Source organism: Dunckerocampus dactyliophorus, chromosome 20, assembly GCF_027744805.1.
Source record: "Dunckerocampus dactyliophorus isolate RoL2022-P2 chromosome 20, RoL_Ddac_1.1, whole genome shotgun sequence".
In the NCBI taxonomy this organism is placed as follows: domain Eukaryota; kingdom Metazoa; phylum Chordata; class Actinopteri; order Syngnathiformes; family Syngnathidae; genus Dunckerocampus; species Dunckerocampus dactyliophorus.
Genome location: NC_072838.1, coordinates 2,350,039 through 2,377,698, shown reverse-complemented (window position 1 = coordinate 2,377,698; position 27,660 = coordinate 2,350,039). Strand labels below are relative to the sequence as shown.

The 27,660-nt window shown below is 42.2% G+C and overlaps 1 protein-coding gene across 3 annotated transcripts; it reads right to left on the bottom strand.

Moving 5' to 3' along the window:
- Window positions 1-720: 720 nt before the first annotated feature.
- LOC129173461 (ankyrin repeat and IBR domain-containing protein 1-like) lies at window positions 721-25,867 on the bottom strand. Of its 3 annotated transcripts, XM_054764416.1 has the most exons (22): window positions 25,647-25,867; window positions 21,813-21,856; window positions 21,322-21,647; window positions 18,098-18,269; window positions 17,893-18,024; window positions 16,267-16,458; window positions 16,072-16,189; window positions 15,782-16,002; window positions 15,620-15,708; window positions 15,370-15,514; window positions 12,110-12,270; window positions 11,761-11,849; window positions 11,448-11,578; window positions 9,923-10,057; window positions 9,731-9,829; window positions 9,592-9,658; window positions 3,889-4,034; window positions 3,631-3,809; window positions 3,508-3,559; window positions 3,240-3,296; window positions 3,032-3,158; window positions 721-2,941 (listed from the first exon to the last, which is right to left on the bottom strand). In XM_054764416.1, exons 3-22 carry the CDS (start codon window positions 21,507-21,509, stop codon window positions 1,689-1,691), a joined length of 3,753 nt encoding a protein of 1,250 aa, XP_054620391.1. In that variant the 5' UTR covers window positions 21,510-21,647; window positions 21,813-21,856; window positions 25,647-25,867; the 3' UTR covers window positions 721-1,688. The 3 variants fall into 3 exon arrangements, with proteins under 3 accessions (XP_054620391.1, XP_054620390.1, XP_054620392.1); XM_054764415.1 differs by lacking the exon at window positions 21,813-21,856; XM_054764417.1 differs by lacking the exon at window positions 21,813-21,856 and having other exon boundaries at window positions 9,743-9,829.
- Between the last annotated feature and the right edge of the window lie 1,793 nt (window positions 25,868-27,660).

Genomic DNA, 27,660 nt, shown 5'->3' with positions numbered 1-27,660 from the left:
AAGGCTACAGCTGCAGCTTTTATTTTGGCGGGTCAGCGGGCCTGCAAAAATGTTGGTTTGGGTTTAAGCACCGAAACTTCACTCGAAACCAACTGACAGCATGTCCACATCTACAGATATTTTTTATTATTATTATTTTTTTTTAGAGGTACATTTTTTGGCCTTCAGTCCACAGAGCACACATTTGAGGCAAACTTTTTTTTTTTTAAACGTTTTTACTTCTTAAAAAAAAAAAAAAAATTAAGTTCACACGTATGACACACGTTTTTGATTGATTCAAAAGTGGGGAAAAAAAGATATTATTTGGTATCCAAATGTTCATGAGACTTTTTTCAAGAGGGGTTATTTTACGACCTGCGGGTAAAATGTGCAAGTTTTTTGGGAGGAGGCGGGGGGAGCGGGGTAAACTGTCATTATCTCCAGAAATAATAATGCAGCAAAATCAGGGTTCAAATAATAAAATAAAAATAAAATTAAACATATTGTGATTTCCCCATTTAAAAAAAAAAAAAAAAAAAATCAGGGGGTTGTGACACAGCGAGCATAAACTACTAAACTACCAAAAAATGCAAAAAGCGAAAATGAAATATAAATGTGTGGATTACATTTTTATGGGATACTTATTTACTTAAAAAAAATTAAGTTCACACGTATGACACATGTTTTTCAATGATTCAAAAGTGGAAAAAAAGATATTTAATGACATCAATGTTTATGAGACTTTTTGAGAGGGGTTATTTTGCGACCTGAGGGTAAAATGTGCTAGGTTTTTTTTTTTTGGGGGGGGGGAGAATAAACTCTCATTATCTTAAAAAATAACAATGCACTAAAATCAGGGCTCAAATGATAAAAATAAAATTAAAACTAAACATCTTGTGATTTGCCCATAAAAGTAAAAAAAAAAAAAATCAGGGAGCTTTGACAAAACAAAACGAGCATGTGACTATTGAAGAAAAAAGGCAAAAAGCCAGTGTGTTACTTTTTTATGGGAAAAAAGATATTTAATTATCTAAATGTTTTTGAAACTTTTTATGAAAGTGCTCAGAGGGTAAAATGTTTATTTTGTGGTCGTGGTGGTGGGGATAGACTGTAATTATCTCCAAAAATGTGAAAGTGAAATAAAAATGCATTTTTATGGGAAAAAATTATATTCTTTAATTGTATAAACGTTTGTGAAGCTTTTTATGAGGGTTCATTTTGGGACCTGAGAGTAAAATGTGCAATTTTTTTCTGAAATAAACTCTTATCATCTCCAAAAATAATAAATAAAAGAAGTAAATATTTTGTGTTTTCTCCATTGAAAAAAAAAAAGTCACAAAAAGGGCATAAACAAACAGGACAGTGTAAAAACTGAAAGTGAAATAAAAATGTAGATGTGACGTTTCTCTGAGAAGAACCGTTTTGGGACCTCGGGTATAAAGTGTAATTTTATTTTGAAGGGTCCAGAAGGCCTCGCTGTCAGCATTCACTTGTAATTGAATGTACTGAAAGAATCGTAGCATTAATAATTAGAATTCTTTTTAAAAATATCTGTGGTGTGGACATAGCTTGAGGCAGGTGATGAGTGGAATAAATAAAAAGTAAAAGTGTTTGCTGTACTAATATCAGTGGCTTTGCATGAAAAGAAAGTGAAAAGTAGGAAAGACGTGATGATGACGCACAGTAAACATCTTTTCTGCATCTTTCTGTCACACCAAGTGGACTTTCTCCTCCCACTCCACAGGCGATGGCTCCTCCTCCAAAAGGAGGTCCGAGTCTTTGTCTGAGGCCGGCGCCGAGTGTGCGGGACCGTCTCGGTGTTGCTGCGACATTCCCGCCACACACTCGTCCCCCGCCTCATTCTCGTCCTCCTCCGCCTCTCGGCCGGCCGCCGTGCCATCCAGCTCCAGCGTGCTTGGCCTGCTGAGGCAGGAGTCCGCCGAGGATGCGTGAGGCTCGCCCTCCGGGGGCTGCCAGGTGAGGGCGGGGGTCACGCCCCCGGAGGGCTCAGTGAGCGTGTCGTCCGGGGAGGAGTCGGTCTCGGTGGTGGGCGGTGAGGGGATGAGAGTCAGGCTCTGGGGATTGTTCTGGGGGGTGATGTTGTGGTTAAACCAGGCCATGATGTTGTCCAGCAGCTGGGCGCTGGCTGTGGGGTCCAGGGGCTCCAGACTCTGAGGGTCGCTGGGGGTGAAGGGGCCCCCCGGGGGGATGACAGGCGAAAGCAGCAGCAGCTCTGGCTCCAGCTCTGGAGAAGGGAGGCACAACTGGGCGGGGGGGCGTTCCAGGCCTTGAGAGCTGTCTGCTCCGGCGGTGGGGTGCTCACCTTTGTGTGAGCTAGCGGCAATTTTGTTTTGGGTGCGGCCCAGTGCACCGCAGGCAGTGTGTTCAGCCTCAGGCGGGAGTGTGCTTGTGTGGCAGTAACTCTGAGGGTCCGCCGTGGCCACGCGCTCGCTCGGCAGGTCTGGTCTATGGCTGCAGTCGCCGTGGGCGGCCTGTGGGGGGCAGTAGGGAGCACCGTGGGCGTGGCCGCGAGGCTCGTAAGGTGCGGCGCCGGGTTTCTTAAGGCTGTCTCCCAGCTTCAGCAGCTCGGCGCTGAGCGGGGGAGGCGGAGGAGGGAGGGGCAGGGAGGTAGATGGCAGCGGGGGCTGAGGGGTGGAGTCTGTCCTGCTGGGGGGGCGTGGAGGATTTAAGAGGGCCGGGGGAAAGGAAGGGCCTCTCGCCCCACCCAGTGGGGCATCACTGTTGAAGGAGTGCAGAGTCACGTCATCCGGGTCCCCCGCGGAACCGGGGCCCCCCCTCTGCAGACTTCGCTCCAGCTCCGCCCTCTCCTCTGGGCCCGCCTCCAGGCCCCGCTCTCGGCGCGACTCCTGCAGGGACAGCTGGATTGCCAGCAGGAAGTTAGGGTCGTCTTCATCCAGGGAGCCCAGCGCTCTCCTGCGGGCTTCGCTCCTCTCTGGACCTTCTGGAAGGGAAGACCACAGCAAAGTCACGCGTGTTCACCCTCGTTTGGACCTGGTGTGGACCTCGTTACGCGGCAGGTGTATGCAGGCACCTGTGTCGTTGTCACTCCGCCTGCTGCTCTCCGGCGTGTTGCTGCTGCTCCGGAGGTTGTGCAGATTCAACACGTCTCCCCGGCGCCGCGCTCGGTGCCGTCGGCGGTACTGAATGTCGGCAAAGTCCTGCAAAAGTCCAAAACAATTATTGGTTATTTTTCACACACGTCAAGATTTGACATACTTGGATGAGAATATGACGCCTACCTGTGATGATCTATCTCTTTGGTCTCCTGCTCCTACTACAGAGTGACGACTCCCCATCTGCACGCACGCAAGCATCATGCCAGTTAGCATTAGCATTAACATGTCGCCACATTGGGAACATGATGGGTTTGACAGCAACCAGCAGGGGGCGCTGCGGGGGTTACGTTCCCAGCCCACCCGCCAGTCAACAAAAACAAATCCATCTGCTTTTTCTTTGCTTTCATGATGAGAATAATGACTGCTTTGACTTTCAAGTGAAAAGTTTTACCTCAGGTGAAGCGAAGCCCAAGTATTCCCAATCCCAGGATCCTCCAGGATAGCTGAAACAAACAAGAGTGCTGGTTTCTCGTCCTGTGTGTGTGTGTGTGTGTGTGTGTGTGTGCGCCCTTACCTCCTGCGAGGAAGCTCGGGGGAGTCGTTGGGCGCCACGCCGCGTGCCACCGACGCCAAGAACTCCTGCCTCTTCTGCTGGACCAGACGAGCGGCGCTGACTATCTTGTGGCACGGCGTCCTCAGGTAGGAGCGGTTGACCTTCTGCGCCAGATCCTCCACCACCATCTCCAGGTCGGTCTGGCGAGGAAACAGAGAGAGACCGTGCGACCTTTAAACCCTGCACATGCCAGGTACAAAAGGGCCGTGCGGGGCGTACCTGCATGAGCTCAAATATTTCCTTCTGGGTGCTGCCCTGCTGCAAGAAGAAGCCGTACGGGTACGAGCACTTCAGCACGCGCCGCGTCTTCAGCAGCTCGCTCACGCCGTCCTCAATGAAGCGCGTGTCGGGCGGAGCGCCCTCACCTGGTCAACGCACACAGATGCACGGGAAGATGGGAATGGATGATCTTAACCGCAAAAAGGACACCCTTTCATCTCAAATGGGGTCAGCAGAGTGTTATTCTTATTTTTATTCTATTTATATTAATTATTTGATCATTTACTGTACATGTTATACATGAAATTATTTTAAGCTATTTTCTAATATTAATATATTTAAATAATATTTGTATTATAATTGTATAGTTTAGATTAAAAAAAATAAATACATTTAATTTAGTAAAAAACACAAATTAGTCATCGAAAATGGGGCCAGTATATTTTATTTGTTTATATTTTATTTATATTAATTATGTTATAGTTTATATTTGTATTATTTAATAAAATATATTAGTTTAAAATTTTATATATATATACAGTCAAACTTGTCTATCGCTGCCACTAGAGGGAGTCTGCAAAAGTGGCCGCTATAGACAGGTGGGCTCTATAGACAGGTTGGCGTCCAGTTTGAATGTTGACCAGTGGAGGGGGAAAAAAAGAAAAACAAAAAAAAGGGGGGGGGGGGGGAATTAATAATAATGTTGACCAGTAGAGGGCACAGCGGACTGCGGATAAAAGTTGTACAGCACTACTAGGCTTGTTATTATCATGGTTCATGGTTTTAATTCATCCTGAACATGCATGAGTCAAACAGTAGCACATCACATAGTACAATTCACAATTTTGCATGTCCAAAAAGGAGTAGGAAGAAGCAAAGCTTATTTAATCCTACCCCTCATCAGTTTCACATCAGTTGCAATACATTTATTCACCTCTTGTTCTTCCAAGTGTACTTTGTAGGTCTACATGACAATGTAGTGCAATCATAGCCAAGGTTTTTACTTACTAAAAGGAAGCTAGAGGCTTAATAATAACTGATAGAATATATCCACCACCCACAGAACAAAGCTGTGCTAGTAATGTCTTACGCTTCTTTTTAATATTTTACTTTTTATACGGCAGAGTGTCATTACAGCTTTAGTTCATCAGGAAGTGACGGGAAGTGACGGTGGGCGTCCCGAGCAGGAGAGCTAGGCTCAGTCCTAGCTGTGAGTTTGGAGAGAGTTGGGAAGTGTGTTTATGTTGGCGTGGATGTAAAGTCCTGCAGTGTTCTCCGCTGTTAATAAAGCCATTAAAGTGCATCGGCGACGTGAGTCTCTCCTTCCCCACAACAAGCGGCATTACAGTATTGACCAGTGCACACCAGGAAATAAACGGTGTCATTTCTTACAGGCATTGGCTGGACAGTTATGTAGTGGGGCTTGTTTAACCTTTGCCTTGTGGGCAAGCAGGAAGGAGAGACGATGCTGAGAGATGTGTGTGTGTTCTGAGCTGCTGTCTGGTGGCCGCGTTCAATAAATAAAGTTGGCAGAAGCAACAGGAGAAGTTTCCTTCTTTGCTTCGGAGCTGAATAACACTGACAAGTTAACAGACTAGTAGCGAACGGAAAAGAAGACGGCTTTTTTGTGTCGAATACAGAAGATGAGGACTTTGATGGATTTGTGGATGAGGATTGATCAAAAATAACGTGAGTAAATTCTAAAATACTTCAATTAAGTACAACCCAACTCAGTTTTGCTCCCGCTGCCGCATGCATGCAAGCGTATGTTTTTTTTTTTATTGTAGCGTCGCTGGGAGCACGTCCTGTTTGCAGCCTACTTTGCGGTAATGTTTTGGTGCAAATGCTCTTAAAGTTACATGTTTGACCAGGAAATAACAAGCCCAAAAGAAGACGGCTTTTTATGTGGAACAACTGACAGTTTGTGTGGATCTTGTGAATGATTGTGACTGAGCTAGGACTCAGTAATTAAAGTCTACACACGACGGCTTCATTGATTGAAAAACAAAACTTTTTCGTGCATGAAGCTTCTGCTTGAGTCGGTAATTTGGCCGCTATATGCAGTCAGATATTGACCAAGGGAGACAAAATGGGTGGCCGCTGGCCGTGTTGGACAGGTGACTGCTATACACAGGGACTATAACATGTACATTTGCTGTGGGGGATGTGTCAGTGGCTGCTACAGGCAGGTGGCCGTTCTATAAAAGGTGGCCGCTAAGACAGGTTTGACTGTACACACACACACACACACACAGACACACACACACATATATATATGTTATTTTTAATATTTTGTATTTGATTTATTTTATAATATATATTCTATATACAGTATATAATATTAAATAAATATTTTAAAATTAGATATAAAATGTACAGTGGTGTGAAAAAGTGGTGTGATTTCTTATTTTTTTGCATGTTTGTCACACTTAAATGTTTCAGATCATCAAACAAATGTAAATATTAGTCAAAAGTCAAAGTCATAACTAAAAAATTCTCAAAAGTTGAACTTTTTGGAAGGTGTGTGTCCCATTACATCTGGCATAAAAGTAACACCGCATTTCAGAAAACAAACATCATAGCAACAGTAAAATATGGTGGTGGTAGTGTGATGGCCTGGGGCTGTTTTGCTGCTTCAGGACCTGGAAGACTTGCTGTGATGAATGGAAGCATGAATTGTGCTGAAGGAGAATGTCCGGCCATCTGTTGGTGACCTCAAGCTGAAAGCAACTTGGGTTCTGCAGCAGGACAATGATCCAAAACACACCAGCAAGTCCACCTCTGAATGGATGAAGACTTTGGAGTGGCCTAGTCCAAGTCCTGACCTGAATCCTATTGAGATGCTGTGGCATGACCTTAAAAAGGAAAAGCCTCCAATGTGGCTGAATGACAACAATTCTGCTAAATTCCTCCCCAGCGCTGGAAGAGACTCATTGCAAGTTATCACAAACGCTTGATTGCAGTTGTTGCTGCTAAGGGGGGCCAACCTCTTATTAGCTTTAGGGGGCCATCACTTTTTCACACAGGATTTGTTTTCTCCCTTAATAATAACAAGTTTCATTTAAAAACTGTGTTCTGTTGTGTTGTCATTGATTAATATTTACATTTGTTTGATGATCTGAAACATTTAAGAGTGACAAACATGCAAAAAAAAATTAAAAAATCAGGAAGGGGCAAACACTTCTTCACACCACCGTGTATATATACATATACAGACCCTTTCCAAAAAATTAGAATGTCATGGAAAAGTTGTTTAATTTCCATAATTCCATTCAAAAAGTTAAACTTTCATAGATTATAGATTCAGGGCCCACAATTCAAACGATTTCAAGTGTTTATTTGTTTATTTTTACATAATTTGGGCTTCCAGCTCATTAAACCCACGAAAACAGGAATTCAAAAAATTAGAATACTGTGAAGAAATCACCATTTACTTCAGTTTTTGCAGGAAAGGAAAAGAAAGAAATTAGGATCACATCAAATCAATCAAAATATGGTACTTTCAAAACGATATGTCAATCTTCAATACTTGGTTGGGAATCCCTTTGCCTTAATCACTGCCTCGATGCCACGTGGCATTGAAGCAATCAGCCTGTGGCATTGCCTGGGAGTTATGGAAGCCCAGATTTCCTTGATGCTTGCTGTCAGCTCTTCTTTGTTGTTGGGTCTGGTGCCCCTCATTTTCCTCTTGAGAATACCCCATAGATTCTCAATGGGGTTTAGGTCCGCTGAGTTGGCTGGCCAGTCAAGCACTGTGATGGCATGGGCATCAAACCAGGTTTTGGTGCTTCTGGCGGTATGGGCAGGGGCCAGGTCCTGCTGGAAGATGAAATCTGCATCTCCATACAGATCCTCAGCAGAAGGAATCATGAAGTCCTCTAAAACATTCTGGTAGACTGTTGCGGTGACCTTGGATTTAAGGAAGCAGAGTTTACCAACACCTGCACCGGACATTGCACCCCAAATCATGACGGACTGTGGATATTTCACACTGGACCTCAGGCAGCTTGGGTTCTGTTCCTCACCCGTCTTCCTCCAAACCCTTGGACCTTGATTCCCAAATGAAAGGCACACTTTACTTTCATGGGAAAAGAGGACCTTGGACCACTGGCCAACAGTCCAGTCCTTCTTCTCCTTGGCCCAGTGGAGACGCTTCCTACGTTGGCTCAGGTTCACAAGTGGCTTGACCCGAGGAACCCGACAGTTGTAGCCCATCTCCCGGATGCGTCTGAATGTGGTGGTTTTTGAAGCTGTGACTCCCGCCTCATTCCACTCTTTCTGGATCTCTGCCAGATTCTTGAATCTTCCCTGTTTGATAATCCGCTGAAGCCCACGGTCATCTCTTTTGCTGGTGCATCTTCTCCTGCCACATTTTGCCCTTCCTCTAGACTTTCCATTGATATGCTTGGACACAGCACTCTGTGAACAACCAGCCTCCTTAGCTATGAACGTTTGTGGCTTACCCATCCTATGGAGGGTATCAATGATGGTCTTCTGGCCAGTTGTCATGTCTGCAGTCTTCCCCATATTGAACCCAACTGAGACAATTGAACCAAACTGAAGCAATTTAATGACACCTGGGGAAGCCTGTGCAGGTGATTTGAGTTTAGTAGATGATTAGTGTGTGACACTCACTTTAAAACATTCATGCCCTGCAAAATTTGGGCTGATTTCTTCACAGTATTCTAATTTTTTGAATTCCTGTTTTCGTGGGTTTAATGAGCTGGAAGCCCAAATTATGTAAAAATAAACAAATACTTGAAATTGTTTAAATTGTGGGCCCTGAATCTATAATCTATGAAAGTTTAACTTTTTGAATGGAATTATGGAAATTAAACAACTTTTCCATGATATTCAAATTTTTTGGAAAGGGTCTGTATGTGTGTGTACTTTTTTTTTTTTTAATTAACACATTTAAATAATCCTATAATTCTAATTTCATATTTTATTTATATAATTGTTATATTTTTCATTTTGTAAAAACACAAGGTGGAAAACGGCAGCAAACATGGAAAAAGTGTTTCCAATACATTCATTTATTTGTGGCAGCCCGCCACAACTATATGTGGACTGCCACAGAAAGATTGAGCGCAATATTGTTTTCTATATTTTATTTAATATTTGTTCATGTTTACAATGGAACAATGTGGCTGACTGGCTTGCCAGCAGACTGCATTGCTATTATTACATACGCCGCATTCCTATTCCTGGGTGACACATTAATTGGACTTACAGGGAGGCCAGGAAACATTGTGAATATTTGTTTTACCCGTCGTCAGGCGCACGCACACACACACGTGCACAAAATGAAACCAACAGCCTTCAGTCAATAAGTTGATATCCTGTCGTTAAATAAGATTTAAAAACATGAGATCATCATGGTAAACTACGCACATTAGACACATGACGTCGTATAGCACCCTCCCCCTGCACAGCCCACACCCACGGATACATTGCAGACCCTTGGGAACACTGGAAAGTTGAATGGAAACAGTCTTGGAATCCTAAAAGTTTGCCAAGTGAAAAAAGTTGATGCGGGAAGTTGTACAAATAGAAACCCTCCCACGCCCCATGACCTCCTTCTTGGGACTTGATTATCTAGTCATGTGACAACAACTTCCTGTTTCCTGTTGAAATGATAGTGACTATCTTCACTGCAGTGACAGTACCAAGTCAAGGGCTTTTAGTTTGAAAGTGACTCACGGGTGATGAAGGCTCTGCTCAGCTGCTCCATCTTCTCCTTGGCAGTCTTTAGCAGTTTCTGCTCCAGCTGCCAACACACACATGGACGCACGTCTCATTCCTCTGTGTAGAAACAAGGCTGCTATAGATCTTTATGTACCAATAGCGCCACCTTGTAGCTGTGTTCATGGTTCTTGAATCTGGTGTAGTAGTGCATGAAGCGATCCAACTCCTGGAAGCTTTTGTGCTTCTTTTCCGCCTGCATGGACAAAAGCACACAACACACCCGACTTATCTTAGTGTGCTGTGTGTGTGTGTGTGTGTGTGTGTGTGTGTGTGTGTGTGTGCGCACCTCCACAGTCATCTCTTTGGACTGCTCCTCCAACTGCTGGATGACCTCGTAGCGAGTGCAGCGGTAGTAGCCTCCCGTCGACGAGCTGTGCTTCTTCCACTCCTCCAAGCAGATCCAGCAGAAGTCGTACTTGCACTGAAACACACACAGCAACACTTCACTATTAGCCAAATACTACTTTTTATTCTCTTCTAACACTAAGATAGAACCGCTTTAAGAACACTCAAAGTACTTTTTAAATGTGTACATTCCAGCATCAAGGCTACTTTAGTTCACGTTGGTGGAAAATAATAAACACAAAATAAATAATCAGAAATACAATGATAAAAGAATTAAAGTCATAAATACATGTATGTCACATTTAAAAAGGGGGAAAAATACTAGATATATAAAATAAATCATCCTAAATACTATATTAAAATAATACAAAATCATATAATTAGAAATAAAAAAAATAAATATGTGACATGTAAAATTGGTGAAAAGTACTAAATACATAAAATAAAAAATACAATAATAAAATAATACAAAATAATAATAAAAAAAAATACAAATACAATCAAACCTGTCTATAGCGGCCACTAAAGGGAGATGGCAAAATGGCCGCTATAGGCAGGTGGCCGTTATAGACAGGCTGACCAGTAGAGCACTGTAGGACTGCGGATAAAAGTTGTAAATAACTACTAGGCTTGTCATTGTACACCACCCACAGAACAAAGCTGCGCTAGTACTGTATTGTCTCTTATGTTTGTTTTTAGCATTTTGTTTTTGAATTTGGATTTGGTTGGCTGATCTTAAACTTTTTTGAAGAAATCTCACTCGTGGGCTATATATACGGAAGTGACAGGAAGTGATGGTGGGCGTCCCGAGCAGGAGAGCTAGGCTCAGTGCTAGCTGTGAGTTTGGAGAGAGTTGGGAAGTGTGTTTATGTTGGCGTGGATGTAAAGTCCTGCAGTGTTCTCCGCTGTTAATAAAGCCATTAAAGTGCATCGGCGACGTGAGTCTCTCCTTCCCCACAACAAGCGGCATTACAGTATTGACCAGTGCACACCAGGAAATAAACGGTGTCACTGTCTGCAACAAGCCGCGTTAGAAAGGTGACCGCTATACACAGGGTCAATAACACGCAAATTTTCTGCGGGGAATTTTTCAGTGGCTGCTATAGGCAGTTGGCCGTTCTATAAAGGTGGCCGCTAAGACAGGTTTGACTGTGTGTGTGTGTGTGTGTGTGTGTGTGTGTGTGTGTATATATATATATATATATAATTGGTGAAAAATAGTAAATGCATAAAATAAACACATAAAATAATCACAACATAACACAAAATAATACAAATAATAATATAATATAATTACCTTACAAATACAAAAAATAAATATATATGACATTTGGTGACAAGCTGGTGAAAGTACTAAATTCAGAAAATAAATAAATAAATAGGATAATGATTAAAAAAAATCAATAAATACAAATCAATATAGCTGCCATCTAAAAGAGGTGAAAAATATGACATGTGTAAGACACCTTGGCACACTGCATGTGGTTGCAGCCCTCGTTCTTCTGAATGGGGGACTTGCAGTTGGCACACGGCTTTGAGTTGGTCAGCAGCCAGAGACAGTTAGCCGCGTCCTCGTAGGCCTCGCTCACACCTGCCACTGTGGGGAGCACGCACACACGCACGCGCACGTGCACGTGCACAGACACACACACACACGAAACATCTTAAAAGCTTCCAGCGCACACGTCATGCACTATCATAAATCCGCTACGGTCTGAGCAGCTGCTGCACCAACGTGGCGCCACCTGTGGCTAATTCCCGGCGGGCAGGAAGACTTACGTTCTTCCGGCTTCATCTCGGTGACCTTCTGGAGCCAGTTCCTCCACATGTGACAGTCACATGGCTCGTGGGCCTCGCCAAGGCACTCCCTGCACACACAGCAGGGAGATGAGTGTGGCCATGCACTAAAAACAAGACAAACTACTTTGCTCATTCATTATTCCATCTGCCTAAGAGGAAAAGACTTTTAGGAACTTGGCCGCGGGGTTTGAGGGTTCCATATTTGACAGCCATCACAGACTGCTTGAGAGATGCCAGCTGGGTTGTGAGCATGGCTCATGTGCCCTTGAGCAAGGCATTGTTTGCATCATGCCTGGTGGTGGTGTTGTTCTTGTTCTTAGTCTTTTACCAGCAAAAGAGGTGACCCTTGCCACAGTCCACGGCTGGTGAGGGCAGCAGCGGGAAGCTGTGCGGGTCGCTTTCTCCGGGGCCGGGTCGGGTGAGCCGCACCGCCCTCTCGCAGCGCGCCGCGGGACACCAGCGGATGGCCGGGTTGTTCTCCACAAAGGCCTGCAACAACAGACATTGAAGATGAGGAGTAAGCCATTACTCCAAAAGTATTCCTTTGAAAAAATAATGTCCTGGTGGCGGCACAGTTCCACTCCAGTCCTGCAGGGGGCAGTCATGGGCATTACAGAACACATTCCACACTCACTGCACAACTCACCAGACAGCCACCTACTGCAGGGGTCAAGGGCCACATATTTTGTAATATACAAAGAAGTTATAAATGTTTCAAGAAAAAAATGCATCTCTGTTTTGTCACATTGTTGGAAAAAAGAAACATTATTAATATCAACTTCAACTTCACTCTTTGCTCTTTTTTTCCCCATTTTTGCTGCTGTTTGATTTTCCAAATATTTCAACTTTCTTCGTAAATAATCTTTGTAAATTTTCTTCTTATAATATCATGACTTTATTCCCATAATAATAACACTTTTTGATAGAACAGAATTTTCCAAAAAAATACAACTATTTATTTTGTTTGCTTCTCATAATATTACAACTTTTTTTTTTTAAAAGTCTCTCTTTTTCCATTTCTGCTGTTGTTTTTTAATTTTCCAATTATTCTACTTTTTTCTTGTTTCTTCTTGTAATTGTGACTTTATTGCCACAATATTTTGACTACATTTTCATAACGTTTTCCGCAACCTAGTTTTCCAAAAATGACCATTGTTTTGGTTGTTGTTTTAAATAAAATTACATTTTAAAAAATAAAATTATCCTTAAATATTTCAACTCGTTCGATTCTCCCTTGGGCATTTCTGTGTGGAGTTTGCATGTTCTCCCCGTGTGCATGTGTGGGTTTTCTCCGGGTACTCTGGTTTCCTCCCACATTCCAAAAACATGCATGTTAGCTTCATTGGAGACTCTAAATTGTCCATAGGTATGAATGTGAGTGTGAATGCTTGTTTGTCTATATGTGCCCTGCCATTGGCTGGACACCAGTCCAGGGTGTACCCCGCCTGTCGCCTGAAGTCAGCTGGGATAGGCTCCAGCATGCCCCCGCGACCCTAATGAGGATGAAGCGGTATAGAAAATGGATGGATGGATGGATATTTCAACTCCATACTACTAAAATGACATTCTTTTTCCTCATAATATTGTGATTACACTAAGTCCCCTACTAACGAACATCCAAATATGGCAATTGAAAATTGCCATATTTTGTCATTTAAATTTTTCCGAAATACAAGGGCGCTATTTTTGTATTGAACGCCATTCCGCCGCTACGAATGGTGGGTAGCAGCATCCCTCTCGCGCGATCTTTCTCAGTTCGTCTGCACTGATAACATCTCGGAGCACGCCATTTGTACCCCATTCCAAACTTTACAGAGACGTTTGTTATCCGCTATCATGGTTGATAAATGGAGTGCAAGTGCTAGTAGTAGTGGCATGAAACCTCAAGCAATTTCTATGGAAACAAAGGTGGCCATCATCAGGAAGTTGGACGGTGGCGAGAAAATGGCTGATGTAGCGCATGCTTATGGAGTGAATCGCTCAACCATAGGAACAATTTACAAAGGCAAGGTTGGAATTCTGGAACATGTGAAGACTTCTGCACCAATGGCATCCACTATCAGTACAAAGGAGTCTAATGACGACGAAGATTTGTCCTTTCTTCAATAATTCCTCCTCCTGCTCCACCACTACCACCAACAACGTATGCTGGACCACTCCTCTTCAAAGGTAAATAACATATTATATCACTTTTATTATTGTTTTTTTCATGAATTATCCTGGTTTAATATTACTACTGCATCCAAACTCATATTTACATACATACACATATACTGTATATGAATACACGTACATGTACTGTAGTACCTATATCATTGCTAATATTACCTTTTCCCCAACTTAAGAACGATTCCACTTAAGAACGGTCGTCTGGAACCAATTGTGTTCGTAAGTTGGGGACTTAGTGTACATTCCCACAGGCCATCAGGCTTCGCAACGAAGCAAGCAACACACGCACACACTCGTAGCACTTTATTTATTTATTTATTTATTTATTTGCATTAATGTCTCTTCTGTTGTTGTTGCTTAATTTATTGGTATATATGTTCATGTTTCTTATGTTCTTATTCTTTCTTGTGTTTCTTTCTTTTCTTGGGAGAATGAACAGAATAAGATTTTCATTGCATAGTAGAACTGCCGTTTTACTATGCACATGACAATAAAACTCTCTTGAATCTTGAATTCTCTTTTATTGTTAGATTGCGACTTTCTTCTTAAATAATCTTCGTCAATTTTTTTCTTTAATGTTACGACTTCATTCACATATTGTACCTTCTTCCCTAACGTAATACTACTTTGTTTCTCAAAGTATTACGACTTACACAAACATATTTTTTTATATTTCAAATTACTAAAATGACATTGTTTTTCCTCAAAATATTACCACTTTATTCTCATAAAATTGCCACTTTCTTCTCGTTAGAAGGCAACTTTTGCCTCTTTTTCCATTTTGCTGTTGTTTTTTTTAATTTCCCGACAATTGCACTTCCTTTTTGTAAATTTTCTTCTCGTAATTATGACTTTATTCTTGTAACTTATATAACTTTTTCTGCAACCTAATTTTCCAAAAATGACAACTTTATTCATTGTTTACTTTAAAAAAAAAATAAAAATTACAGCTTAAAAAAGATAAAATTCTCTTTTAATATTTCAACCCTATGCTACTAAAATGACTATATTATGTTATTCTTGAGAAATTATTACTTTTTCTTGTTAGATAACAACTTTTTTTCTGTTAATATTTTGACCTATTCTTGTCAAATTACAAATTCAATTTTTGCCATCATTTTATACATTTTCCAAATATTTCAACTTTTTTCTTAAATAATATTCAGTAATTTTCTTCTCATAATATTATGACTTTATTCCCATAACATCATAACTTTTCCTCCCACATTTTTCTATTTTTTTCTTGTTTTTCTGTTGTTTTTTAAATTTTTTTTTTGGTTACGTTTTTAAAATGTGCTGCCAATAATAAAAAAAAAAAAAAGCTGCGGGATGCAAATGGCCCCCGGGCCGCACTTTGGACACCCCTGCCCTCCTGGATGCGATGGATCAGCACATAAGCATAAGGCAAAGATCATTCACCTTGATGTCAAACTGTAAGTAGCGCTGGTCCATCTCTCTGGAGACCACGCTCTCAATCACGTGCACGGGCACCAGCTGGTAGCACTCGTAGGCTGGGCAGAAGATGTTGTGGGCGTCGCCCTCCTGAATCTTGACGTTGAGGAACCTGGGGCCCATGCAGAAAAGCAACATGAAACCTGCAAAGCAGGGTTTCCCGGCTGGGTCGTCCAGAGAAACATTTTCTGCTCGGTGCATGATGATGCGTCCTTACCCTTCCCAGCATGCTCTGCAGAACTCGTGGCCGCAGGACATGTCCACAGGGTCCTCAAAGACGGAGATGGAGGACAGACAGATTCCACACTGCGGGGACATTTGACATTTTTAGCAGCCCTGAATAAACCATCATCCTCATCATCATCAGTGGGTGTGTCACCGTGGCCAGGCCCTCCTCCCCCGGCGTGAGGCAGCTGTCCGTCGGGGAGGTGAAGGTGAGTGTGAGCGGCGAGCGAGGCGTCCGGGGGGTGCGGGGCGACGGCAGGGTGTCCCAGGCGTTGTAGCCGCTGGGGGGTGGGGTGGGCATGGCGACGCCCGAGCGCTGGCAGCAGCCCTCGGCGTCCGACATCCAGGCCTCCAGGAGCTTCTCTCTGTCCCAGTCTGAGAGCGGAGGGACAGGGCGTTGGGTTGAGGGTGTGCAACAACAGCGTGCCGGCGTCTGTGACGTACCGTGCGCTCTGAGCAAGGCCTCGGCCGTAAAGAGCGGCGCTTGCAGCATGTCTGCCGTCTCCACAATCAGCATGTCCTTCAGCCTGCGAAGGTCCTGCAGCTTCAAGCCCTCGTAAGGCTGCAGGAGTGAGAGGAAGGGGAGGAAGTTGGTTAATGAGACAAGGGCTCGTGGCGACGGACGTCTCGTCTTCGCACCTCTTTGTGTTGCAGCAGCTTGATGTCACCGCGCGCGTCCGCGTTAGAGTGCGGCGCCGGCGAGGAGGAGAAAACCATCTGGGACTCCAGGCTGAGGGCCAGCTCGGTGTGGTGATGGCGCTCGGCGTGGTCGCATGGCGTCAGCTTGTCATCGTCCTCGATGAAGAGGTCCGCCTCGCTTTGGATGAGCAGCTGGAAGAGAAGAGAAGAGTCAGCGTCTGCAAGAATCCCCGGATTTCAACTGGTGAGTCGCGGATCCATTCTGGGTGGGTCGCCTACAGCCAGTCAAAAATTACATTTAAATTTGTAATATGCAACCCATGCTTGACTTGTTTTTTTTTTAGTAACATTTTTAGTAAAATTTTTTTCAAGAGTATTTTTTTTATTTAATTTGAATTTTAGCATTCTTTGTTAGCACAACCTTTTTCCTCATTTCCAAGACAGAACGCCCTAATAAATTCCTCTAAAATGCACTTTGGACATGAAATTGTGTCTATTAATGTTTCAATAAATGATATGGGCGATTAAAAATAATAATTTAAAAAATCACATGGATTTACTTAAGTATTAAAAAATATATAAATACAATACAAATACATGTTTTACTTACATATATATATATATATACATACATATATAAATTTCATATTTATATATTATTTTTATACATTTATTATATTATTGTAATTATAGATTTAATGCATGCAATTTTTTTGTGTACGTAATTACATTTAATTTTACTTTTAATTTAATACAGTATATAAAATACATGTAATTATTTATATATTTAATAAAATTATATTTTACATTATTATATAAAATATATGTATTTAATGTTTTATTTAGAAACATAAATACATTAAATATGACAAATGTGATGAAGAATGTGTAAAAAAAAAGTAGATAAATAAAAGTGACTGATATAAAATATATATTTTAATTTATATATTTTATACCTCATTAATATGATTTTAGTATTATATTATTATTATTATATATTAAATAATTGTCCACACAGTCAAAGTCAGGAGATCGGGAAGAACTGAGTTCAAATTTCTATGTGGAGTTTGCGTGTTCTCCCCGTGTGTGTGGGGGTTTTCTCCGGTTTCCTCCCACATTCCAAAAACATGCATGTTAGCTTCATTGGAGACTCTAAATTGTCCATAGGTATGAATGTGAGTGTGAATGCTTGTTTGTCTATATGTGCCCTGCCATTGGCTGGACACCAGTCCAGGGTGTACCCCGCCTGTCGCCCGAATTCAGCTGGGATAGGCTCCAGCAAAATCCCACGACCCTAATGAGAAGCGGCAATGGATGGATGGATGGATGGATGGATATTTAATTGATGGTTATTTTTAAAATAAATATTGTATAAATTATAAATTATTTTTGGTATTTAATTGTATATTTTATATATAGTATATATTTATATTATAAATTTATAAATGAATATATATATATATATTTTTTATTTATAAATAAATATAACAAATAAAAGTGACAAAGAATGCGTTAAAAAAAAAAATATATCAGAAAATATATATCCAAATAAAAATGACACATGAAAGGTTGAGACCATCTGAGAACCCCTGTGCTAGATGATCAGTGCAGGGAAGGTGGAATCACCTCCACGCAGCTCTTCATGCCTGCAGCGGCGGCGTGGTGCAGGCAGGTGCTGTGATGGTTGTCGGTGGCGTTGACGTTGGCCTTCTCGTACTGGCCGCCCTCCAACCTTGCCCCCGTCCAGCTCAGGATCATCTAAGGGCGGGGAAGTCCGAGCGTCAACCTCGCCCCCCACCACATCATACGTTTCTTCTGCAGACGTGCATACCTGCAGGCAGTCCGCACGCCGCTGCTCGTCCCTCTGGGGGCGGGCCAGCCGCGGTGACAGCGCCCCCTCTGGCAGCAAGAGGATGAGCGGGCCCTGGCACAGCACGTGGAGGCACGTCTCATTGTGCACGTTGCGCTTGTTGGGATTCCCCTCTTTGCTAAACAAGAAGGACCTGTGGAGCGAGAGAGATGATGATGATGATAATGATGATGAATACCTGCGACATGCACCCTGACAGAAATGCAACAATTATGGAGAGAAGAAGAAAACCAGCAGCACCATTCTGCTTCTCATCTTGGGATAATTGACATGTGGGCTCACACAGACAGAGAGAGAGAGAAGTAGTTTGTCTGGTCCACTTAGCAGAAGCTCCGCCTCGCCTCCTCCACTTCACTCTTTTGCTGCCGTGTGAAGAACTTTTCCATTAAAGTCTGACTTCAAACGACCTTTTAGCTCTTCAAGGTTTGCTTTCACACACCTCAGAGGAGACCAGCAGAGGCCATAGCACCGTGGAGAAGCAAGGAACGTCGAGCAACCCACATGCGTCCTCTTTGAGTCTTTTATGGATTTTTAAATGTTTTTATATTCCTCTGCCAAATGTGGCGTATTTCATGATGAAAACATCAGCCTGCATCACCTCCTGCATGTCATCCACTGTGTGACTCAAATAGTCACTGTCCAATTTAACACTGAAAACATCACTTCCCGCGAGGACGGCCAGACTGAAAAGAACTTTTAAGTGGGAGCAACTAACTCATGGAAAAAAGGCAAGTTACGACTGCTGACAACTTCAACGCTAGAAAAAGAAAAAGGCCTTGTGCCGCAACAAATGCTGAGGGAGGGAACCAGGAAGATTGAGGAAATAAGAGAAACAAATGACATCACGTTCTTAACAAACGTACACAAATGGATGGGCTGGAAGACAAAGAAGCAAAATGATTGCATTATATCGCAAATGATGTGCACAACTGATGACTTGGAGCAGAACACAAGCATAAACAATTGACTGTGACCGGGCTCCTCATTACGCACAGGCCTAATGCCACTGATGCTCATAACTTGGCCTGTCATCATAACAACTTTCACTGGATGATAATTGTCCTACAAATTATCGGCGATAATCGATATTACTGACAACATTTTTTTTAAACCATTTTTTCATTAATTATACAGCATAATAATGCGAGTACATCGAATCAAAAGCAATAGACTTTAATATGTCAAAAGTGTTAAACATTGTCATTGGAATGTCAAGAACCAAATCGGGGCCAAATCGTCAATACCTACAATCATAACATAGATGATGCCAAATTCAACAATATTAAGCAACACATTTCATTCATTCACTGTCACCAATAAGTTATTACTTTGTCTATATCCACTAATTACAAATGAATTGAGCAATTTAGTCAAAATTTTTCCTGCAGAATTGATACATTTCTAGGGATGCATCGATCAGGGTTTCATGCTGCCCATTCTGATACCGATCATCCATGAATGAGATCGGCCGATACCGATTAGACAATTCCAAGGGTCCCTGGCAAATAGGTAATTGTTCAAAAATAAACTTTGGGCAGATTGTCGGATAAGCGGATAACTCTAGCTAGCGAACTAGCTAGCTGCCGCCAGTGACAGTGACAGTGTGAAGAAAGATGCAAGAAAAGTGGCTGTTAAGGGAGTGATCCAACATGCTGGCATGGCTTGGCGCCAGCCTGTGCCAAGCTGTCAAACTGAAACCATTGAGGTTTTACAGACTAGTGTCGTTTCTCGTGGCAATACGGGACAAAGCGGGTCCTTGTGGGCTCAATACGAGACGCGTCATTTTGTTGGCAACCCTACGCGACACAGCAGACGTGTAGGCTTTGCCGGCAATCGTTTTTTGTGATCCACTTTGAAAGCTCTTCATGGGCATATGCCGATCGATTGGAGCATCCCTAATTTATGGTGACATTTATGGTGCAATTTTATGAGACCCCAAAAGAAGGAAAAGACACCCTGTGAGGCCATAATACCACATCTGAAAGCACATTTCATTCTTAACACATATTAGTACTTTCATTATTGATTTGTGGTGAAAATGACTTTCAAAATGTAACCTAATTTCATATTAACATAAAAATGCATTGGTATCAAGTCAGCCTTCCCCCCATGACAATTAAGATGCCTAGTACTCTCTGCAGTTGATGAAACAGAAGCTGGAGGTGTGCGTATGAGCGAGTAGGGTCATAATGTAACTAGTTTACATTCTTGGAAGTGTCACGTGTTGCAAAGATGGCGTATGAGGGACACGGGAGGAACCTGCTATCTGCCATCTACTCGGCCTTGGCGGAGGTCTGAGCTCCTCTTAACGTTTGTCATCCACTTTGGACTCAAACGGTTCAAATGTGACACTGAAAGTAAGCTGATTGTCATCAAGACAGTGACTGGCTGGCACGACCCGTATCAGAGGAACTGCTGAGCCACAAAAAAAAAAAAGAAAGCAAACATTTTTTTATATTTAATTAATTAATTGCATTTTTAATAAAAATACTGTATATTTCTACTACACATTATAAATATATAATATAACATTCTAAATATACATTCTATTTATAAATGTAAAATCCATCCATCCATCTTCGATGTCGCTTATCCTCATTAGGGTCGCGGGCATGCTGGAGCCTATCTCAACTGACTTTGGGCGAGAGGCAGGGCGCACCCTGGACGGGTCGCCAGCCAACTGCAGGGCACTTTAAAATATATATTTTATTTATAAGTAAAAATAGACATAAAATATAACAAATAAAGTGAAAAAATAACAATATAGAAAAATTAAAATGTCTGACATAAAAATAATAAAATACATTTTACTGACATATTTGTTTACGTATTAATGGAATTATATTATTCATATATTACATATATTAAACATATATTTAATGTATACTTAATTAACTGTTTTTTTTACTTAAATTAATTTAATATCTAAATTTGATTTTGTTATTTTTGTTATAATTTCATTTTGCAACACAAAAGTATTTTTAATTTATTGTATATTTAATATATATAGTTATATTATACATTAGAAATATATATAATATAAAATATACATATTGATAATATGTTTTATTTATAAATAAATATACCTAAAATATAACAAAAGTGACAAAGAAAGTGTAAAAAAATAACGGAATAAATAAAGTGAGTAAGAAAATCAAGAAAGCATAAAAAGGTTATTTTGTTACCTGAGCAGGCGTGTCATGGCGTGGCGGCAGACGTAGTGCAGCGGCGTGTTGTGCTGGTACTGCTCGCCGTACGATGCGTTGGGGTCGAGGCCGTCCCTGAACTGGGGGTTGCCCTCGTAAAGCTGCCAGGCCAGCGCCTCGTCGCCGCCCACCAGCGCCTTGCGGAACTTGGTGGCCGTGTTCCCCATGGCCGGCTGCCGGACGCCTCCAGGGATGTGTGGCCGATTCCAGCCGATGCCGCCGCCCTCGCCCTCCTTCCACTTCCTCCTCCTCCTCCTCGCTGGCTCAGCTCACAAGTCAGAGCAACATGGTTTGGCGTTCCTGACCTGCATGCGCAGAGAAGATAGATAGAGAGAGAGGGGGTGGAGTCATTGATTGGAAGATGGAAAGACGGGACGTGAGAAGCTGGAACAACAAGACAAACACGTGTGAGGAAAAGATGATGGAAGGAAGCTGGGAGATCAATCCATCATCTATGGATGCAATCTCACCACAAAGAAAAGGAAAAAGGAAAGAGAAGGGGCGAAGAGGGGGGCTGGAAAGACCAAGAGATAATTATAAAGAGGCCAGGCGAGAAGGGAAGGTTAATGATACGCACGCCATTGATTGATGAATGTCCGACACAGTCTGAGCAGGATTTGCATCTACCACTCTGTTGGCTCTGTGTCTTTATATGTGCGTGTGAACAAATCAGGTCACATGAGGACAATGGGACACAGTGGACAACATACAGGACACACTGTAGAGCACACACCTCCGCTTCAATGTGCTGACCAGTCTTTCCCATACGGCGCATGAACGCTGTTACAGGCGAGCCTGGCCCTTAAGAAGAATTGCATTGTGGGAGGTTGAGTGTCTCTCTCTTCCCTCTCTCGTCTGTCTGCACCGCCCATTGTTTTCTGCCATGTCTCCTGTGTCATCGCTAGCTTGCTTGCTTGCTAGCTTGCAAATGAATCTTCGGGTCGTCTGCAGCAATATGTTTAACTTGGATACAAAAACGCTAGAGTACAGCGGAATGACACCAGGACGAAAAGGCACGGTCACAGGAGTGAAACACACGTGACAGACTTGATGTCTCTTTTGTTGATCACTAAAATTCAAATGAATGAAATGGTTTGAACTGTTTTGAGAGTGTTTAAACAAGAGAGAAATGTGAGAAAATGTTAATGCTTGTCTGGGTAAAGTGTATATAACGTGTATGGTGACGGGTTTTACAGCCTTAAAACATTTTTTTTTTAAATCAGACTCACACGTGCATATTACAAAGCATATGCTAGGCCTGTGACGTTAAAATTTTGCTGGACGACAACGCTTCTACAAATTATTGCACATAAACGATATTATTGTCAACATTATTTTCAGACCTTTTTTTCATGAATGTAATGATGACACATGGCATAGTAATGTGAGTACACTGTATCAAAAGCAATAAACATTAATTTCCCAAGCGTATTTAACATTCAGATTGGAATGGCAAGAGCTTTTAAAGAAAATGAATTAAACGAAATTAAAACGAAAATGGTCTGTTTTAGCAAAAATGCACTTGAATAAAAATCACAATCAATTTGAAATCAGTGTCACTTTCGTCAGGTGTCAGCTCATTTACATTTACACTTCCTTGACTGACCATTTGTGTGTGCAATACGCTGTTTACCTTTAATGAGGTGTAAGGTTTTGTAGGAGTTTGGTCCAAGTACATGTTTGGATGCAGCAAAATGTGTTTGGTGCACACTGAGGTGTTACACTTGGGTAATCACGGCAGCTGAAGCCTAAGTTCCAGTGTTCTGTATTATTTATTTCATTGTCCTTGTCACAAACCTTTTCGTGTCACAAAATGGCAACGCACAATCGGGCTGAAATTGACATCAGATGGTGTTTTATACACAACAGGCACCAGGAAAATATTCCACACGGTTTCCTCTGTTTATTCAATATGTTTGCAGTATATTTTTACATGGCTATGGCTTCAAATACATAAGTCACTGCACCGCTGCGAGTACGCCTGTCAACACTCTCATTCACTGGCAGCCCTTTCAGGAGAATCACCCATTTGCGTTTGCTTGCTTGTTACTCCTCACCACACTCACTTGCAGCGCTGTGTGTACACTAGCTAGTGCCAAACAAACACACATGCACGTGTCAATTTATTGAGGTCAGCAAAATGATCGAGTTTGTTTTTATTTATGGTGCGGTTCATTGATTTATTGATTATCGTGACCTATGCTGCACAAAAAGAAACCAACACCGTCATGGCGCGTTGTTACAAAAATCTCTGTTTTTACCTGTCCACACACAAACACTGACGTTTGTGTCATTGTCAGTTATGCGAATTATACGACGATGTCATCTAGCGTCGCCAAACCGCACACATACTTTACAGCCATGAAAAATGTCATCCATTCATTTATCATATTATTATAATTATTTTTCTACCTGAGAGAAAAACGATGGCTTATTCTCAAAACAATCCCATGTTTGAGACAAAAAGCCTCTTTCCCCCCGTGACAACCCAGCTGACGTAGCTAATAACAACGTGGCAAAGCACAAACTGCATCTTGTCACATATTGGGCATAATCACCATCTTTAACATTGTCTTCTGCTTCATTTCCTCCCGTCTTGCCCACCTCTCCTTCTCTCTGACACACACACACACACACACACACACGCACAATCACTCCATGCTGAATGTGTGTGTGTGTATGATTACAGTGTTGAGTCTATGGCCATCTGTCTGGCCCTCACAAAGAGGTTCTTTTAGGGCCAGCTACAGTTGCCCGCTGGCTGAATAAAGTGCTGGCCTACTTGTACCCCCCTTTCCTCTCTCGCCCTTTTATTTTTGAGGCCCACTCTTTGCCAAATGTCAACGCAGCAACACACAAAGACAAAACACACACAGATGGGACACACATGGACTCCTAGATGTTTCCTCCTGCAGTGAAACATCTCAGCCAACAAAGGAGTTGATTTTGAAGCTGGTGTGCGTTCCCGCCCTTAATGGGTCAGCCTGTCTGCTCGCCCGCTTTACTTCCAGCCTGCTTCACTCCCTGTACCCGCCCCCACCCGCTAAACAAGGGCAGGAAGTCTGCACGTGACGAAAGAAACGTTGGAATTTCGTCCGGCTGTTTAGACGGCTGCACAATTATCCGCCATTAGCCAAAAGCGCCTTGAGCCGGCGCGTCGGCGTTCGTGCGGAGGTCAAGGAAGTGTTAAACCTGACCCGTTAACCTTAATCCAGGTCGCCGATTCCCACAGGTGCTGGGAATGTTTCTTATAAAGCAATGAAAGACATCAACAAGACATTGTGGAATCTTGGAAGAACATGTGGGGATAAATCAATGCATTTTTGCCACAACAACGCTTGTATGTATGTATGTATGTATGTACTTTATTTATCCCACAGCGGGGAAATTTACTTGATATGATATGATATTTGCTTGATATCATACACTAACATTCATATAAATAGCAAGTAATACTTCAACATAGGAAGTGATGAGGCACAACATCAGCGACAATATAATGTGATCCATTGTTTTATAATCTATCTTTACAATGATAATACTGCCCGGTTTGATTAAGAGCCATATTCCTTGAGCAATATGTTTTTATTGCTTAGAATTACGTCTGCATCCATTAAAGCATCTGTAGTCACAACTCCGTACGATGCAATGCAGCTATTAGCCATTTAGACATGGTTTCAGTCGCTGTTGTTTACCAACTAGACAGGAAGCTAAACAGCTAGTAAAAATGAGCTGTAATAAGTTACTCTCAGGAAAATACTAGCATTTATTCAATTCCTTTTATGGGATTACTTTTCAGTTGCCAATACTGAATCTGAATAAAGCTGCAAACTCCAGCATTGTTATTTTGTAAACATATGGTGACAAAGAAAAGACAGTCTCAAAGAGTAAAGTGGTAAAAAGATGAAAGGAGACAGAGAATATGTTATTAATGAGCTGCAAATGTTGCTAAATGCTAAGCTAGGTCTGGGGGCTCCATAATGGGGTCACACATGGGGATGGTTCCCCCCGGGAGATCAGCGTGGAAGTGGAACGCACGTCCCCGACAACGGAGTACAGTCTCGGTGTGTCGGCTTCCATGCGGCCCCGGTGGTCACTTCACCAGCGCGTCTTTGTTCAACAACACAGTCGCTGACGAGCCACGACAAGCCCGCGACGTTACCCGGAAAGAGATGGGGGTACGTATGAGCTACATGGGCGGTGCTCGTCCCTCCGGTTACCCCAGCGCGGTGGAAGCTAGCGCGGTTTGCTACCTCGACTTATAACCGAGTCTCGACGTCAAATCTCAGTCGCGTTTCACTCACCCTGCCGCCGTTTTCACTCGCTCGCCAGGCGGCCGTAACGTCGTCGCTGGGCCATAACCGCAACCAGAAGCCTGTCATTCGCTCCTCCGCTCGAACATCCTCTCAGCCACCGGGAGCCGGCCGGCAGGGCGGGGGAACGACGACAGTGCAGCGCCTGACAACACACGGAGAGATGGGAGGTGTAGAGCCTGTCTGCTGCGACTCTGGACAGCTTCACTGTGTTGTTGATGCCAGGCAGCGACGCACAGTGCGCATGCGGGATGCAGACAGCGTACTCTCACCTGATTGGTCGACTGTCTCTTGTATATGGCCGCCATATCAACAAGTGTCATCATGGAAGTTTCTCATATCCCCGTGAATCATACCTTTTAAACACAATAAGCTTCTTTTGATTTAAAACCCAATCTCATAAATCAGCAAAGCCTTAAAGTCATCAACAGCCAACTATATAACAACTCTCAACACTATTCATATTATATTTCATTCACTGAACGTGACCAATAAGTTATTGTTGACGGTATATCCAAAAATAACGCATCAAGTCTGCACTTCAGTCCAAATTCATACATCGATATTTATACTGTTTATTTATGCCGTACACTTGCCATGATTTCAACCACACCAGCAGCATGTTTTATGGCATGTAAGTTCAATGTTCAATTCAATGTGCGCAGTTATTATGTTTTTCAAGTGTTTCATGAATAGTTCGATGTGCTTTTAGTCACATGATTGAAATTCTTGCGTGCAAACCGGAAGTGCTTATTGCAGGATCAGTCATAATATGTCAGAAATTGCATCATCACGAATGATGCCCAAAAGCAAAAGAAAAAAGAAGAAGCAAAAAAAAGAGATGTCATTGTTTTTCTTCATGTCCAATGTTAATGAAAGAATGATTCGTTGGCCGTTCCATACTCCACGGCAAAGGGTATTTACATAAATATATAAACATATTGTTATGAATACTTCTCTGGGTCTCAGGAGGTAAAAACATATAATAGTCATGTTTGCATCACGTTAAATGTTTGGAAAGTCAGCCATGCAGGTAGGACGCCATCTTATACACTCCCGATCAAAACGTTAACGTCAGTTGAAAAATGTTGAGAATGTACATTTTGTACTGTTGGACCTCAAGGAGGTTCAAGTAGAGCTTCAAAATGCAAAAAGAAGAAATGGGAGTGAGACAAAAAAAAGCAATTTGTTGCAAAGAAGCATTCAAGTGAAATAGGCTGTTCATGAAAGGTTTAAGAGCGCACCTTTAAAAGGCAAAATGTGGATTGAATGTGATTCACACTGTCGTGATCTCTTGATGGCAAAGGCAAAAAACCTTTCTCTCTTTGAACGCGGTGCAAAAAAGTCAAGTGGTAGACCCAAAAAAATGTCACCGGCCCTGATTGGTTGTCCGTCAAGACACGGGACCATCCTCGGCCCATTTGAAGGGTGTTACTGGTGCCGAGTATGGTCACGGGTATGCTGGAGCCTATCCCAGTCGACTTCAGGCGAGGGGCGGGGTTCGGGACCGGTTGCCAGCCAATCGCAGGTAAGGTTGAAGTAGCTGGAAAATTATTTTTAAAAAACAGCAGAAATGGAAGAAAGTGCTGTAATTTTGCGAGAATAAAATGGTCATATTATGAGGAAGAGTAATGTCATTTCAATAGTGTAGAGTTGAAATATGAGTTAATATTAAAAGTTGCCATTTTGGGAAAATTAGGTTGGGCAAAAAGTTACAAAAATATGCAAATAAAGTCAAAATTACACAAGAAAATGTATTAAACGTACAAGAAAGAGCAGTAATTTTACAAGATTATAAAGCCTAAATATTCAGACAAAAAAGTAATTATCCAAGAATGGTAATTTTACAATTTCATTTTAGTAGCATAGAGTTGAAGTATTAAAGAAAAAGAACGTTTTTTATTTAAGAAGAAAAAAGCTCTTCAAGGGCCTCGTCTCCTTTGAGCTCTGGAATTTGCAGGACAGCACCAAACATGGGACCTTGAAAGACGGACGGCCCTGATGG